Source organism: Nicotiana tomentosiformis, chromosome 11, assembly GCF_000390325.3.
Source record: "Nicotiana tomentosiformis chromosome 11, ASM39032v3, whole genome shotgun sequence".
In the NCBI taxonomy this organism is placed as follows: Eukaryota; Viridiplantae; Streptophyta; class Magnoliopsida; order Solanales; family Solanaceae; genus Nicotiana; species Nicotiana tomentosiformis.
The window spans coordinates 56,657,289-56,672,223 of NC_090822.1; the positions used below are offsets into that span (position 1 = coordinate 56,657,289).

General features: G+C 43.3%; 2 protein-coding genes across 2 annotated transcripts; both read right to left on the reverse strand.

The window, feature by feature from the left end:
- Positions 1-834: 834 nt before the first annotated feature.
- Positions 835-11,907, reverse strand: LOC138901493 (uncharacterized). The gene is made up of 4 exons (XM_070189263.1): positions 11,649-11,907; positions 9,500-9,730; positions 1,206-1,318; positions 835-999 (listed from the first exon to the last, which is right to left on the reverse strand). The coding sequence occupies exons 1-4, from the start codon at positions 11,905-11,907 to the stop codon at positions 835-837; spliced, it is 768 nt and encodes a 255-aa protein (XP_070045364.1).
- Positions 11,908-12,231: 324 nt separating this feature from the next.
- LOC138901494 (uncharacterized) lies at positions 12,232-13,296 on the reverse strand. Its single transcript, XM_070189264.1, has one exon. It carries the CDS (start codon positions 13,294-13,296, stop codon positions 12,232-12,234), a length of 1,065 nt encoding a protein of 354 aa, XP_070045365.1.
- Between the last annotated feature and the right edge of the window lie 1,639 nt (positions 13,297-14,935).

Sequence of the window (14,935 nt, forward strand, 5' to 3'; positions counted from 1 at the left end):
AAAACTCACCTCGAAAAACACCCGAGGCCTCTGGAACCTCAACCAAAGGTACCATCAAGTCCTAAAATACCATGCAAACTCAATAGAGCTCTCGAATCACATCAAACAACATCAAATTACCAAATTACCCTCGGATTCAAGCCTAAGAACTTCTAAGCTTCCAAATTCGACAACTGATGCCGAAACCAACCAAACCACGTCCGAATGACCTAAAATTTTGCACACACGTCTCAAATGACACTACGAACCTACTCCAACTTCTGGAATTCCATTCCGACCCCGATATCAAAGTTTTCCACTGCTGACCAAAATTGCCAAATTTCCAATTTTCGCCAATTCAAGCCTAATTCTACTACGGACCTCCAAATCACATTCTGGACAAACTCCTAAGTCCAAAAATCACCTACGAAGCTAATGGAACTGTCAGAATTAAATTCCGAGATCATTTACACATAGGTCAACATTCGGTTGACTTTTCCAACTTAAGCTTCTACTTTAGAGACTAAGTGTCTCATTCCACTTCAAAACTACTTCGGACCCGAACCAACCAACCCGATACAACACAATACAGCTAAACAACACATAAAGAAGTAGAAATGGGGGAAACAAGGTTGTAATACTCAAAACGACCGGCTGGATCATTACATTCTCCCCCACTTAAATATACGTTCGTCCTCGAACGTGCCATGAGTTGTTTCCAGACCATCAACTCACTATCCCATCTTACCATGCACGTACCCGGGGGTGATCTTATATCACCCTATTCTATATAGGCCTGACCACACAACATAACTGAAAATCATTAATTTAACTTTAGCCCATAAACCTTGGAAATTAATTTCCAACCTTTAGAATTTCTTTCAAGACACGAATCTTACATTTACACACTGTATGAGTTTGAACAAGCTGCAAGCCATAACCATCACCATAACCACGGACATAATCACCTAACATATTACACAACTCGCATGCTCGTAGCACCATTCCTGACCACAGTGACTACTCCAAAACCAACCAATTACTAGTATTAAACCTATATCGAACCAAACCTCATCCCAAAACCTTCGTACAATGTTGATAATAAAAGAAACACGCGAAATTTCATGACCACTTACCAGATCAACAAGTCACGAAGCTCTCTTGCCCCAACCAGAACCATAAATTGCTTTCTGAGCTGACTTTCAATATTATCCTTCCGAACATACCGTAATCAAAACTGATAGTACCCATTCTAGGTCTAATGACCTTATATTACTAAAGACGACTATTTCCACAGACATGCCACACCAATATATCTCAGAGCCACAACCCGTAACATCTGTGCACCAATACGCAACAATTCAAATGTACTCAGTCATGGAAAATGACTCAAATGAGAGAACTGCCCCGCCAGATTAACAAGTACCACCAAAACGAAATGCTGAAAATTCATCATACACCGTAGAACCATCACCCGATCCTAACACAAGGTTCATACTTTAACATAACTCCGCTGCAATGTGTGACCCCATCTCATTCATAATATATACCTCGAGCCACCCCGCTCAAAATCAATAACCATAGAGAGGCAAATGACAAAAATGCCACATAAAACCTGAAAGAACATAACCATTACGCAATCGGTCATGTAATAGCCAAATACTCATCACGCTCAAATTTTGCTAAAAAGCTCAAATAGAACCGCACCATCTGTGCGCATAACCAATGTATCACAACTCCTCGTAGCATAAAGGAGTAACTCACAGATCATTTCAGAACACGAATAAGTTCAACATCAACCGAATGACACATCCCTCAACAATAGCAGTATGGAGCCAACCATTCCGGCTTGGTGTAGAGTACACATCTTAATTTGGCCTACCTATGGACCCCAAATCGACTCTGGTTACCCACAAATAGATAAATTATCCTCCGAAAGTCAAAAATGACTGAATCATAACACATACCATCATCTGCTAGCTTCAGTCATGACTTCATAGTCCACAACCATGAAACATTCTGCTCCTGAGAACTCCCAGTCTCCAAATCCATATCACACACGAATCACCATATTTGATTCCATCTCCATCGCCCGAATGCCCAACACCTCTCTCATCCCACGAGAAATACTTTAAAAGTTCTTCCGTGCCACTTGGCAAAATTTGAATATCAACAGTCTATCAACCATGTGAGTATCAGTAAGTTAAAACACAATGCGCCTTCTGAAGTCCATCCCTTCTCATACAACACCAAGTAGTAATAGTATTCATCTAGTTATTTGAAACCGTCCATGTTGTCCAACATTCGTTACCTTCTCTTCAAGACTGTACTACCACCTTGTACATGAAAATCTAGCTTTCGTACCACACATAACATCTATCTTGCCATCATGTGAAAAGCACAAGAATCTTATTATCCACTTTGAGTCACCAATAATTTACATACCCTTTTTGTTAGAAACCTTTCTCTTGCTTCTTTCCAGGAGGAAATCGCAATACACAACATATTCTCCACACCGGTAGAAACCATCAAGAATACTTTGGAATCTATTTGCACATAATCCAGCCCTTAGAACTAAATTCTTCTAACTCGACCAAGCCTCACAGGTCACCAAACCCAAGAATATTGCCACCAAAACATCTGCAAAGTCTTACCACATCGTAATTACCCAAAGACCGATCCTACCATTACCAGACTGGTCTAGTCTACTACCTAGTTGTCCTATTTCTCCGAGTCCCTTCAGAATTTGCCTTCGAATTGATACTTCTCCTTGCTAAAACACCACGATCTCTAACCATAACTCACCCCACAACCTAGCATAGAACCACAATACCCTACGGCCCATAAGCAAATGTATTCTTCTTAAGCACCTTCAAAATTACTACAACTGTAACCCTTACTCTGAGAATACCTTATGTGAATTTGAAATTGTTCTTCTTACCTTATACAAAAATGTAGAATCCATAGTCATACAGAATTTCCGCAAGTCCAGGCACCGTCAAATGAAAATCCCAAATTTTATCCATACGCAAGTCCAGAGACATCCTCAATTGTTATATATGATTCTCAAACCCACTAGAATTTTCTCGGGAGTAACCCACTTTGCTCAAATCTAATTGCACCGCCCAAATGGGCCAAAAGACACGTGCCCCATTAGCACAACAACACTCAAAGAAGTAACTCTACTTTAACATCACATATCAAATTCATACTCTGTGCGCACTACATCATTCACCAATAACAACTCACTCATCCCACGATTTTCATATACTCATACGTGCAATATAATCTGTAACCAGGAATTTCCTTATTCTAGTCATCCTCGATCTCAACTTCTGCAAGTCATAACTAACCCAAAACTAAACCTTTACATATAACCATGAAATTGAATTATCAATAGCAGGCTCCCCCACTTGGCTCAAAGCCATAGATTAAAATATTCCATAACTCACAATACCCATACTCTATTCCTGCCATAATGTCACAGTCAGTTCAACGAAACTTCTTTTCCCACTCATGCAACCCCAACCATAAAAATACCCCAATCATCCACTAAACTCGCATTTATTCTATTGACAATCAAGTCAACTATCTCAGCCAGATACAATTTCAAATCTCCACACATACGCCCCGTAGGCAAAAAAGAAACTCTCTACTCACGTCATAAGGAATACACCTACGTAGATTACTCCGCAGGGGATAACCCACATGCTTAACCTTAAATTACATCTTGGTATATCTTTTCGCAGTCACAATTACTATGCAATCACTTAGCCAATCTGAGTCCAAACTCATTAACCAGACATGAGAATTTAATTTACCTCAAAATTTAACAATGTGAAAGATCCTTCAAAACATTCATACTCGAGACTGTACGCCACATCAAATCGAGAATCAAGCACCCAATGACCTTTCCTTTACATTTCAAGGAAACACTTTTCGTTACATTCCAATCATCTTAACACATCTCGCAGTCACATCATACTCATCACAAAGCCATTCCACCGCTCATCGAGCCACAAATTCCACTATAGGGTCATTACTGGACATATGAGTCCAAATGTACAAGTTACAATTGAAGCTACCGAGCTCAAGCTACAGTCCAACCATTGCCTCAAATCCTCCAGAATGGTCCATCACTAAAACACAGAATACTCACCTCGAACCTCCTTCATAGAATCACAAGTCGGCGATGCACAGCTGATACTGAGCGTTCATGTGTGCATACGAATACGTGGAAGGAATTCAAAGAGTTATATCTCAAGCTGAATCAATCCCGCACGATAAGGAAAGAAAGATGGGAAGTATATATCCTAAATGCCCTGTAGCCTCTGGAAGATAAGTATGGACGTCATCATACCGATCCGCAAGACTCTACTAGACACTTGCTCATGACTTGTAGAACCTATGAACCTAGAGCTCTGATACCAATCTATCACGGCCCAAAATCCAACTAGTCGTGATGGTACCTAACCCAACCCGTTAGGTAAGCCAATTATCACTATCCAATTTCCATTAACAATTATTAAAGAAATTTAAATAAAGAAAAAAATCTTAATCTTATACATTCCCCAAGAACTGATAGTACAAATCATGAGCTCCTAAGAATAGAGTTTACAAAGCGGAAATGAAATAAATAGATAGTCTGTTTGTATAGTACATAAACAGAACTTTCATAAATCTAAGGCTACTATGAACAAGAGGCAGCTACAACCGGAATGCAGGTACATCTTCAAATCCCGCAACCATCGAGCACAGCAACAACAGCAGCCAACATCTGTACGCAATATGCAGAAGTGTAGTATCAATACAACCGACCCCATGTACTGAGTAAGTAACAAACCTAGCCTTAGGTTGACAGTAGTGACGAGCTTCCACCAAGGTCGGGTCTAAACCAATAGTCCACAACAGTCTATAACAACATAAAACAAATAATACCAGAAGAAATTCAGAGATAAAATGCTCAGCTAGATCATGATTTCAAAAGTAATAGTTCTTCCTTTCAAGTACATCAGTGAAAACCCGAATCGTTTACCAAAGTTGCGAAAATATGAATAAGTTTGAAAATAATAATTTTTCCCAAAAATCCTTTCAATAATAAATGAGATGTTTCATTTTCCTTCCAGATAACCCATGTAATAACAAATGCATCACTATGCCCATCTATCAAAATGTGTGAGAAATCATGAATGATGTGATGTTGTACATCATGAGGAAAATACATCTCTATGCCTGTATGTCATGTGTGCATGCCAATACGATGCAACTCAGTGATAAAATCATAAACAGTCCCTCGGGCAGACCTCACAATCACTCATATACATCCCATCGGGCATACCTCACAATCACTCATATACAGCCCCTCGGGCATACCTCACCATCTCTCATGCCTTCCAGTCACTCAGCACTCGGCACTCGACACTTGACACTCGGAACTCGCACTCAGTAGGTACCTGCGCTCACTGGGGGTGTGTATAGACTCCGGAGGGGCTCCTACAGCCCAAGCACTATAATCTTCACGGACAACTCACGTGCTGCACGGACAACTCACGTGCTATAATATCATATCAGAATCCGCACGGCCAACTCACATGCCATAATAATCCAATAAGGCCTGCTGCAGGTGGGGAACCCCGATATATATAATAGGAATAATATATATAAAGCCAACATGGCCTACTGCGACAAGCAGCCCGATCCTAAAAATATCCTCACGATCAGGCCCTCGGCCTCCCTCAGTCATCAATCTCTCCAGTGTCTCTTTCATGGGCTCACAATGTCATGAGAATAGCCCAAAAATGATAATATGATGTATCAATAAATAACAACAGAGACTGTTAAATGATATGTAATGAAATGAATATGACTGAGTATGAATTTCAATTTAAAACAAATAATTCACATCAATATGACCTATGTGGGTCCCAAAAATACTGGCATATAGCCTCAACATAATTTTTAATATGCTTTTCAGCTCAATTTCTTTAACACATAAAACAGCATGGATAATGCCAAGATTATTTAAATACAAAATTCCCCAGAATAAATTATGTCACAGTTTCTATAGTGCACGCTCACACGCCCGTCACCTAGCATGTGCGTCACCTCCCAATAATTCACATAATACATATATCCAGGGTTCATACCCTCAGCTCCAAGATTAGAAGAGTTACTTACCTCAAACCGGTCAAATCTCTACCCCCGCGATGCTCCTGCCTCTCGACTCGGCCTCCAAATGCTCTGAATATATTCACAATTAGTACAATACCATCAATATACGCTAATGGAATGAATTCCACAAGAAAAACTACCAATTTAGACCAAAAAACCAAAACTGGCTTAAACCCGGCCCCCGGGCCCACGACTCGAAATCAGGTAAAACTCACAAATTACAAACACCCATTCACTCACGAGTTCAACCATACTAGTTTCACTCAAATCCGGCTTCGAATCGACATTCAAATCCCAAAACTTTATTTTATGAAGTTTCTATAATTTTCCCCAGATTTCCACCTCAAGGTACAAATCAGATGATGAAATCATTGATATATTCATGCATATTAACCAAATTCGAGTTAGAATCACTTACCCCGATGAATTTCTTGAAAAACCCATGAAACATCGCCACAAACCGAGCTCCCTAGGTCCAAAATATGAAATAATGCCCTAAACCTATTTATATAGTGCACCCTCTGAACTCCCACTACGCGGTCCACCAAATTCCAAGTGCGGCCACGCCTCCCAGGTCCTGCAATCGCAAAAAATTGGTCGCACTTTTTGGTGGCTGCACTGCCAGGTTTTAGTATTTTGGCCATAGCTTTCTCTACAGATGTCCAAATTGTGACTTCTTTATCTTTCTGGAAACTAGACACGAAGGGCTACAACTTTCATTTTTGAATCATCTCGAAATTCCTTGTAGATGAAACGATATAGGCTTCCGAAATCGGACAAGCGGATCTGCAGAACTTTTCCTGGAGAACGGCCGCGGCAAAATTATGCGGTCCACGAAATTCTGTCGAGGTCCGTGAAATTCTACTGAGGTCCGCAAAATTCTGCTGAGGTCCGTGAAATTCTAAGCACCAGAACCATACCTGAGTTCCGTAAATGCCCGGACTCGCTCAAAACTCACCCCGAAACACACCTGAGGCCTCTGGAACCTCAACCAAAGGTACCATCAAGTCCTAAAATACCATGCAAACTCAATTGAGCTCTCGAATCACATCAAACGACATCAAATCACCAAATTACCCTCGGATTCAAGCCTAAGAATTTCTAAACTTTCAAATTCGACAACCGATGCTGAAACCAACCAAACCACGTCCGAATGACCTCAAATTTTGCACACACGTCACAAATAACATTACGAACCTACTCCAACTTCTGGAATTCCAGTACGACCCCGATATCAAAGTTTTCCACTACCGACCAAAATTGCCAAATTTTCAACTTTCGTCAATTCAAGCCTAATTCTACTACGGACCTCCAAATCACATTCCGGACGCACTCCTAAGTCCAAAAATCACCTACAAAGCTAATGGAACCGTCAGAATTAAATTCCGAGATCGTTTATACATATGTAAATATCCGGTTGACCTTTCCAACTTAAGCTTCTACTTTAGAAACTAAGTGTCTCATTCCACCCCGAAACCACTCCGGACCTGAACCAACCAACCTGATACAACACAATACAGCTAAACAACATATAAAGAAGTAGAAATAGGGGAAACGAGGCTGTAATACTCAAAACGATCGGCCGGGTCATTACAAAGTCTACCCGGACATATCATGAAATATAGCTACGTACGGAATCTCATCACCTCCTACGCACATAGCTTCCCACAACAAGTAGCACATAACAATAATACACCTAAGGGGATAAGTTCCCTCTTACAAGATTAGGCAAGAGACTTACCTCGATTCCAAGTCCTCAATCCGGCTCTCCAACCTCACTAGAACTCCTCAATTAACGCCGAGGGATTCGAAACTAATCAAAAGTCATATAAACTAGTAAATATATACTCAAAAGTTTATAGTTTAGCTTTTATTGTAGTTACCCGACCCAATTTGAAAGATTCATGAAATTCATCCCTGGGACCACTTGCCCGGATTCTGATTTTTTTTTAACATAATTGTTACCCTTGAACTCCCGAACTCAAATATATAATTTGCTCTAATTTTCACCACCAAATTCGTGATCAATTCCTAAATTTACCTAAACCCTAGGTTCTTCACAAATCCCACAAGTATTCACAAAAATTTTCCATGTTTAATCTACCTATAATCGGTGTATTTAACTTGAAAGTAGGTGGAGTTTACTTACCTTGTATTGTAGATGAGAATCCCCCTCAAAAGTGCTCTCAAAATCTCCCAAGACCAAATGAAAATGCAAGGAAAAATGACCTAAGTCTCATATTAAAAGCCCTCACTGCCCAGCGATTTCCGCGCACCCACTTGATTACATCTGCGAAATCGCAGGTGCGGTCAAATGGTCGCATCTGTGATCCCCCACGACCTCTAGTTTCTTCGCTTCTACGGATGAGGAGGCGCTTCTGTGGATCCGCTTCTGCAGACTCCTTTTGCTTTTGTGACCCCCAACTAGCCAGCCCATTTCCGTATATGCGGATCCTCGATCGCATATGCGCACGCGCAGATGCGGAAGAAGCCTCGCACCCTCGACCACCCAGCTCCAGCTTGAAGTCTACTTCTGCGAGCTCGCATCTGTGGCCCTTCCCATGCAGGTGCGATTGCACCAGATCTGAAGCCACCAGCAATCCCCCATGTCAAAAACCAAGTCTTATTCCAATCTGATTCATACTCGCCCCCCCCCCCCCGGGACCCCATCCAATTACAATAACGCATCCCACAACATAATACGGACTCGCTCGCTCGATCGAATCACCAAAATAACATCTAGAATCACGAATCGGATGCCAAAACGCATGAATTCAACATGAAACTCAAAACTTCTAAAAACACTTTCGCGCGTCCGATTCCTATCAAATCAACTCGGAATGACGCCAAATTTTACGTGCAAGTCATAAATCGCCACATAGAACTATTCCCAGGCTTGATATCCTAAACAGACCTCGATAACACCAAAGCCTACTCCAAACCAAATTTAAGGAACTAGAAAGACCTTCAATGAACCAACTTCTCACATTGGACGCCGAAATGCTCCCGGGTTACCCAAAACCTGATCCAAACACATGCCCAGGTTTGAAATCATCATACGAACATATTGGAACCCTCAAATCCCGATTCCGAGGTCGTTTACCCAAAATGTTGACTCAAGTCAAACTTGACCACCTTAGGCCACTATTTAGGAACTAAGTGTTCCAATTTCAATCCGAACCCTTCCAAACCTAAACCAACCATCCCCGCAAGTCATAAAGCAGTAAAAGAACATACGGGGAGTCTTAATTAGGGAAATGGAGATCTAGAAAGCAAAATGACCAGTCAAGTCGTTATATTCTCCACTTCTTAAATAAACGTTCGTCCTCGAACGGGTCTAAAATCATACCTGGAGTGCTGAATAAGTGTGGATATCTGCCCCTCATGTCCTCCTCAGCCTCCCAAGTCACTTCCTCGACTAGTTGACCCCTCCACCGGACCTTTACTGAAGCAATCTTCTTGGACCTCAACTGATGAACTTGTCTGTCAACAATGGCAACTGGCTCCTCCTCTTGACCTAGACTCTCATCTAGTTGAACCGTGCTATGATCTAGCACGTGCGACCTGTTGGCATGGTAATCTGGAGCATAGACACATGGAAGACAGGATGAACTCCTGATAGACTGGGAGGCAAAGCAGGCTCATAAGCAACCTCCCCAACTAGCCTCAACACCTCAAATGGGCCAATAAACCTTGGGCTCAGCTTGCCCTTCTTCCCAAACCTTATGATGCCCTTCATCGGTGAGACTTTCAAGAGAACCTTCTCGCCCACCATGAATGATAAATCATGTGCCTTCTAGTCCACGTAGCTCTTATGTCGAGACTGTGATGTGCAAAGCTCTCCTGAATCAACTTTACTTTCTCCAAGGCATCCTTCAATTAATCAGTGCAGTATAACTTAGCCTTGCCGGGCTCAAACCATCCTATGGGCGAACAACATCGCAGACCATATAAAGCCTCAAATTGAGCCATCTCGATGCTGGACTGATAACTACTATTGTAAGAAAACTCGGCCAAGGGGAAGAATCTATACCACTACCCTCCAAAGTCGATGACACATGCTCTGAGCATTTCCTCCAGAATCTGAACTGTCCGGTCCGACTGCCCATTGGTCTGCGGATGAAAAGTTATGCTGAGCTCTATCCGGGTACCCAACTCGCTCTGTACTGCTCTTCAGAAATGCAAAGTGAACTGAGGGCCTCTATATGATATGATGGAAACAGGCACACCATGCAACCAAACAATCTCCTGAATATAAATCTGGGCTAACCTCTCTGAAGAGTAAGTAGTCACCACCGAAATAAAATGTGCCGACTTGGTCATCCTGTCGACAATGACCCAAATAGTATCAAACTTCCTCAACATCCGCGGTAACCCAACAACAAAGTCCATGGTGATGTGCTCCCACTTACACTCCGGTATAACCATCTGCTGGAGTAGGCCACCTGGCCTCTGGTGTTCATACATGATCTGCTGGCAATTTGGACATCTCGCCACATATTCAACTATGTCCTTCTTCATCTATCGCCACCAATAATGCTACCTCAGATCGCGATACATCTTCGTAGCATCTGGTTGAATAGAATACCAAGAATTATGCGCCTCCTCTAGCATTTTCTCCCTCAAGCCATCAATATTAGGAAGACATAGGCGACCCTGGAGTCGCAGAACACTGACCTCACCGATAGTAACCTCCTTGGCACCACCCTGCAGTACCGTCTCTCTGAGAACCAACAAGTGCGGATCATCGTACTAACGAGCCTTGGTCCGCTCAAGTAATGAAGACTGAGCCAGAACACATGCAAGAACTTAACTGGGCTCTGAAATATCCAACCTCACAATTCTGTTAGCTAAGGACTGAATGTCCAAAGCCAATGGCCTCTCCTCTGCTGAAATGAAGGCCAAACTACCCATACTCTCAGCCTTTCTGCTCAAGGCATCCACAACCACATTCGCCTTGCCCAAATGATAAAGGATGGTGATATCATAGTCCTTCAGTAACTCAAGCCACCTGTGTTGCCTCAAATTAAGGTACTTCTGCATAAACAAATGCTGCAAGCTACGATGAATGATATAAACCTCACAGGACACCCCATAGAGATAATGCTTCTAGATTTTGAGAGCATGAACTATCGCGGCCAACTCCAAATCATGCAAAGGGTAATTCTTCTCGTGGGGCTTCAACTGATATGAAGCATATGCAATAACTCGCTCCTCCTGCATCAATACACAACCCAAGCCAACGCGCGAAGCGTCGCAATACACGGTATACATCCCTGAACCATAGAGCGACACTAACACTAGTGTTGTAGTCAAAGTGGTCTTGGGCTTCTGAAAGCTCGCCTCGTAATCATCGGACCATCTGAATGGAGCACTTTTATTGGTCAATCTAGTCAAGGGCACTGCAATAGATGAGAAGCCCTCAATGAATCGACGATAATAACTTGCTAACCCCAAGAAACTCCTGATCTCGATCGTTGTGGTGGGACGAGGCCAACCTTGGACTGCCTCAATCTTCCTGGGATCCACCTTAATACCTTCACCTAATACAACATGCCCCAAGAAAGCCACGGAATCCAACCAGAACTTGCACTTGGAGAACTTAGCATAAAGCTTCTGTTCTCGAAAGGTCTGAAGCACTAATCTCAAATATTGCTCGTGCTCCTCCATACTACGCGAGTAGATCAACATGTCATCAATGAAGACAATGTCAAATTGATCAAGATACAGCCTGAACACCCGGTTCATCAAATCCATAAATGCTGCCGGGGTGTTAGTCAAACTGTAGGACATCACCAAAATTTCATAGTGGCCATATCTAGTCCGAAAAATATCCGAAGCACGAATCTTCAGCTGATGATAGCCAGATCTCAAGTCGATCTTAGAAAACACCCTGGCACCGTACAACTGATCAAACAAATCATCAATGCGCAGCAATGGGTACTTATTCTTGATGGTGACTTTGTTAAACTGGCAGTAATCAATGCATATCGGTATACTTCCATCCTTCTTATTCATAAACAACACTGGTGCGCCCCAAGGCAACACGCTAGGCCTAATGAACCGCTTCTCAAGCAACTCCTAAAGTTGCTCATTTAAGTCTCTCAACTCCTTGGGAGCCATACGAAAAGGAAAAGTAGAAATAGGCTGGGTTCCTAACACCAAATAAATACCAAAATCGATATCCCAATCCGGCGGCATACCAGGTAGATCAGCAGGAAATACATCAAAAAACTCTTGCACCACAGGCACTGAATCTAACACGGGAGTATCTGCAGTAGTATCCCGAACAAAGGCTAAGTAGGCCAAACAACCCTTCTCGACCATATGTCGAGCCTTCAAGAAAGAAATAACCCGGCTGGAAGTACCGACAGACGAACCCCTCCACTCTAATCTGGGAAACTCAGGCATTGCCAAGGTAACAGTCTTGGCATAGCAATCAAGAATAGCATGGTACGGGGACAACCAGTCCATGCCCAAGATAACCTCGAAATCAACCATATCGAGCAGTAAAAGATCCACTCGGGTCTCATATCCACAGAAAGTCACCACACAGGACCGGCAGACCCAATACACAACAACTAAATCACCCAGTGGCTTGGACACATATACAGGAACGCCCAAGGACTCGCGAGACACATCCAAATAAGGAGCAAATAGAGAAGAAACATAGGAGTAAGTAGACCCTGGATCAAATAATACTAAGGCATCCCTCCAGCAAATAAAAATAGTACTTGTGATCACTGCACCAGAGGTGATTGCATCTGGCCTGGTGGGGATAGCATATAATCTAGCCAGAGCATGACCCGACTGTCCTCCACATCTAGGACGACCCCTGGCCACATGCCCTTTGCCTCTAGCCGGTCGGGCGGGCAGTGTGGTAGCTGGTACGGTAAGCATGGGTCTATAGTCTTGCTGCTCGGCCTTGCCCCAAAGTCTGGGATAAAACTTCTTCATGTGGCCAAGATCCCTGCACTCGAAATAACCCTTCAGAATAGTGGAATGTTGACCTGAAGTCTGATCCTGATAGCCTGAATACCCACTGGAGGAACCCCGAATTGCTGGCGGGCAGTAAGTACTCTTTGGAATTGAACTGAAATAAGGTAGTGCTGGAGCATTCCGAGTAGGCAGTGGTGCTGACTGCATGGGCCTGCTGGGTGACCCCTCCTGAATTGACCTCTACCCCCAGGTGGAGCGCCACTGAATCCTCCAAACTACCGGGGCCGCTTGTCCTTTGGCATAAACTCTCCGCTACGGTTTCGAATACGCTCAATCCTCCGAGCTATATCCATAACCCGAAGAAAGAAAGTCCTCATCTCTGCCTCACGGGGGTTAGGAACCTGAATCTCAAGGTGTAGACCTGCAATGAACCTCCGCACCCTCTCTACATCTGTGAGGAGTATAATAGCTGCATGGCGAGACAAGTCAGTGAATCTTGCCTCATAGTCGGTGACAGACATGTGACCCTAACAAAGTCGCTCAAACTGACCCCGAAGCTCCTCTATCTTAGAAGACGGTATGTACTTCTACAAGAATATATGTGTAAACTGATCCCAAGTCAAAGGAGGTGAACCTCTTGGCCTGCTAAGAAGGTAAGCGTGCCACCATCTGCGTGCCTTGCCCTCAAGCTAAAAGGTGGAGAAGTCCACCTCATTGGACTCCAATAACCCCAAGTTCCAGAGCCTATCCTTGCACCGGTCAATGAAATCTTGGGGGTCCTCTGACCGCTCACCCCCAAAGGTAAGGGAGAGATGTATAGTCCATCTATCCAGCCACTTCTGCTGATCAACGGTCGCTACTGGTACAACCTCTGGCACAACTTCTGCAATAGGCTGGGCTCCGCCCGTAGGTATTACACCTAGAGTCTGATAAACGGCGGTGGCGTGCCTTGGAGCCTGAGCGGGAAGGGTCTGTGCTCCCCCTCCCACCTGAGATTTGGCAGGGTCCGTTGGAAATAAACCAGCATGCATCATAGAGTCCATGAACCACAGCATACAACCCATGACCTCCTGGAATCCCGACGCCGTCATGTAATCAGCTGGGGCTGGCTCAGCTACCAGCACCTCATCCTGCTCCTCAATAACAGGATCCTCCACTGGATCCACTGGTGGTATGACGGGAGTAACTCTAGGACTCCCTCATCCTCTGATAGGAGCTGGAGCCCTCCCCCAGTCTCTCCCGCGGCCTCTAACAATGGGGTAAGCAGCTCCTCTACCGCCTGCTACATCTGTCGTGCGTATTCTTACTCTTTGTGAGAGATCAATAGAAAGATACTAAGCACAATATCAACTGAACGATAGGAAATGAAGAAAGAGAAGTTTCCTAACACCCTAGCCTCTCTTAGATAAGTACGGATGTCTCTGCACCGATCAACAAGACTCTACTAGGCCTGCTCATGACTCGTGAGACCTATGTGAACCTAAAGCTCTGATACCAAACTGTCACGACCAAAAATCTATAATAGGTCGCGATGGCACCTAACGCCGCCATTAGGCAAGCCCACTAGTGAAACTACTATTTACTTACCCATTTTTAACAATTTAAAATGGAAATTTTTCCTTTTAACAGAACGGTTTAAACAAGATTTCATGCAACCATAACAACTCTTTTAAACAAAGTACCAGCATAATAAGAATGTCCATTGTGGTGATAGAAATGATAAATACAGCAGAACATGAATTCTAAAAATCCCCCAAAATCCGGCGTCACAAGTACATGAGCATTCTGGGGAATATACAAAACTACTAACTCTACTTTCTGAAAGTGATAGACATAACTGTAGATC

Excerpts from the sequence above, each read along its gene's own strand:
- LOC138901493 (XM_070189263.1), bottom strand. The coding sequence starts at position 11,907 with ATGGATTTGATGAACCGGGTGTTCAGGCTGTATCTTGATCAATTTGAC. Across the intron at positions 9,731-11,648 it reads GAAGATTGAGGCAGTCCAAG|ATTACCATGCCAACAGGTCG; the intron begins GTTGGCCTCGTC and ends TCTATGCTCCAG. Across the intron at positions 1,319-9,499 it reads ACACTTATTCAGCACTCCAG|ATGTTACGGGTTGTGGCTCT; the intron begins GTATGATTTTAG and ends ATTGGTGCACAG.
- LOC138901494 (XM_070189264.1), bottom strand. The coding sequence starts at position 13,296 with ATGCAGTCAGCACCACTGCCTACTCGGAATGCTCCAGCACTACCTTAT.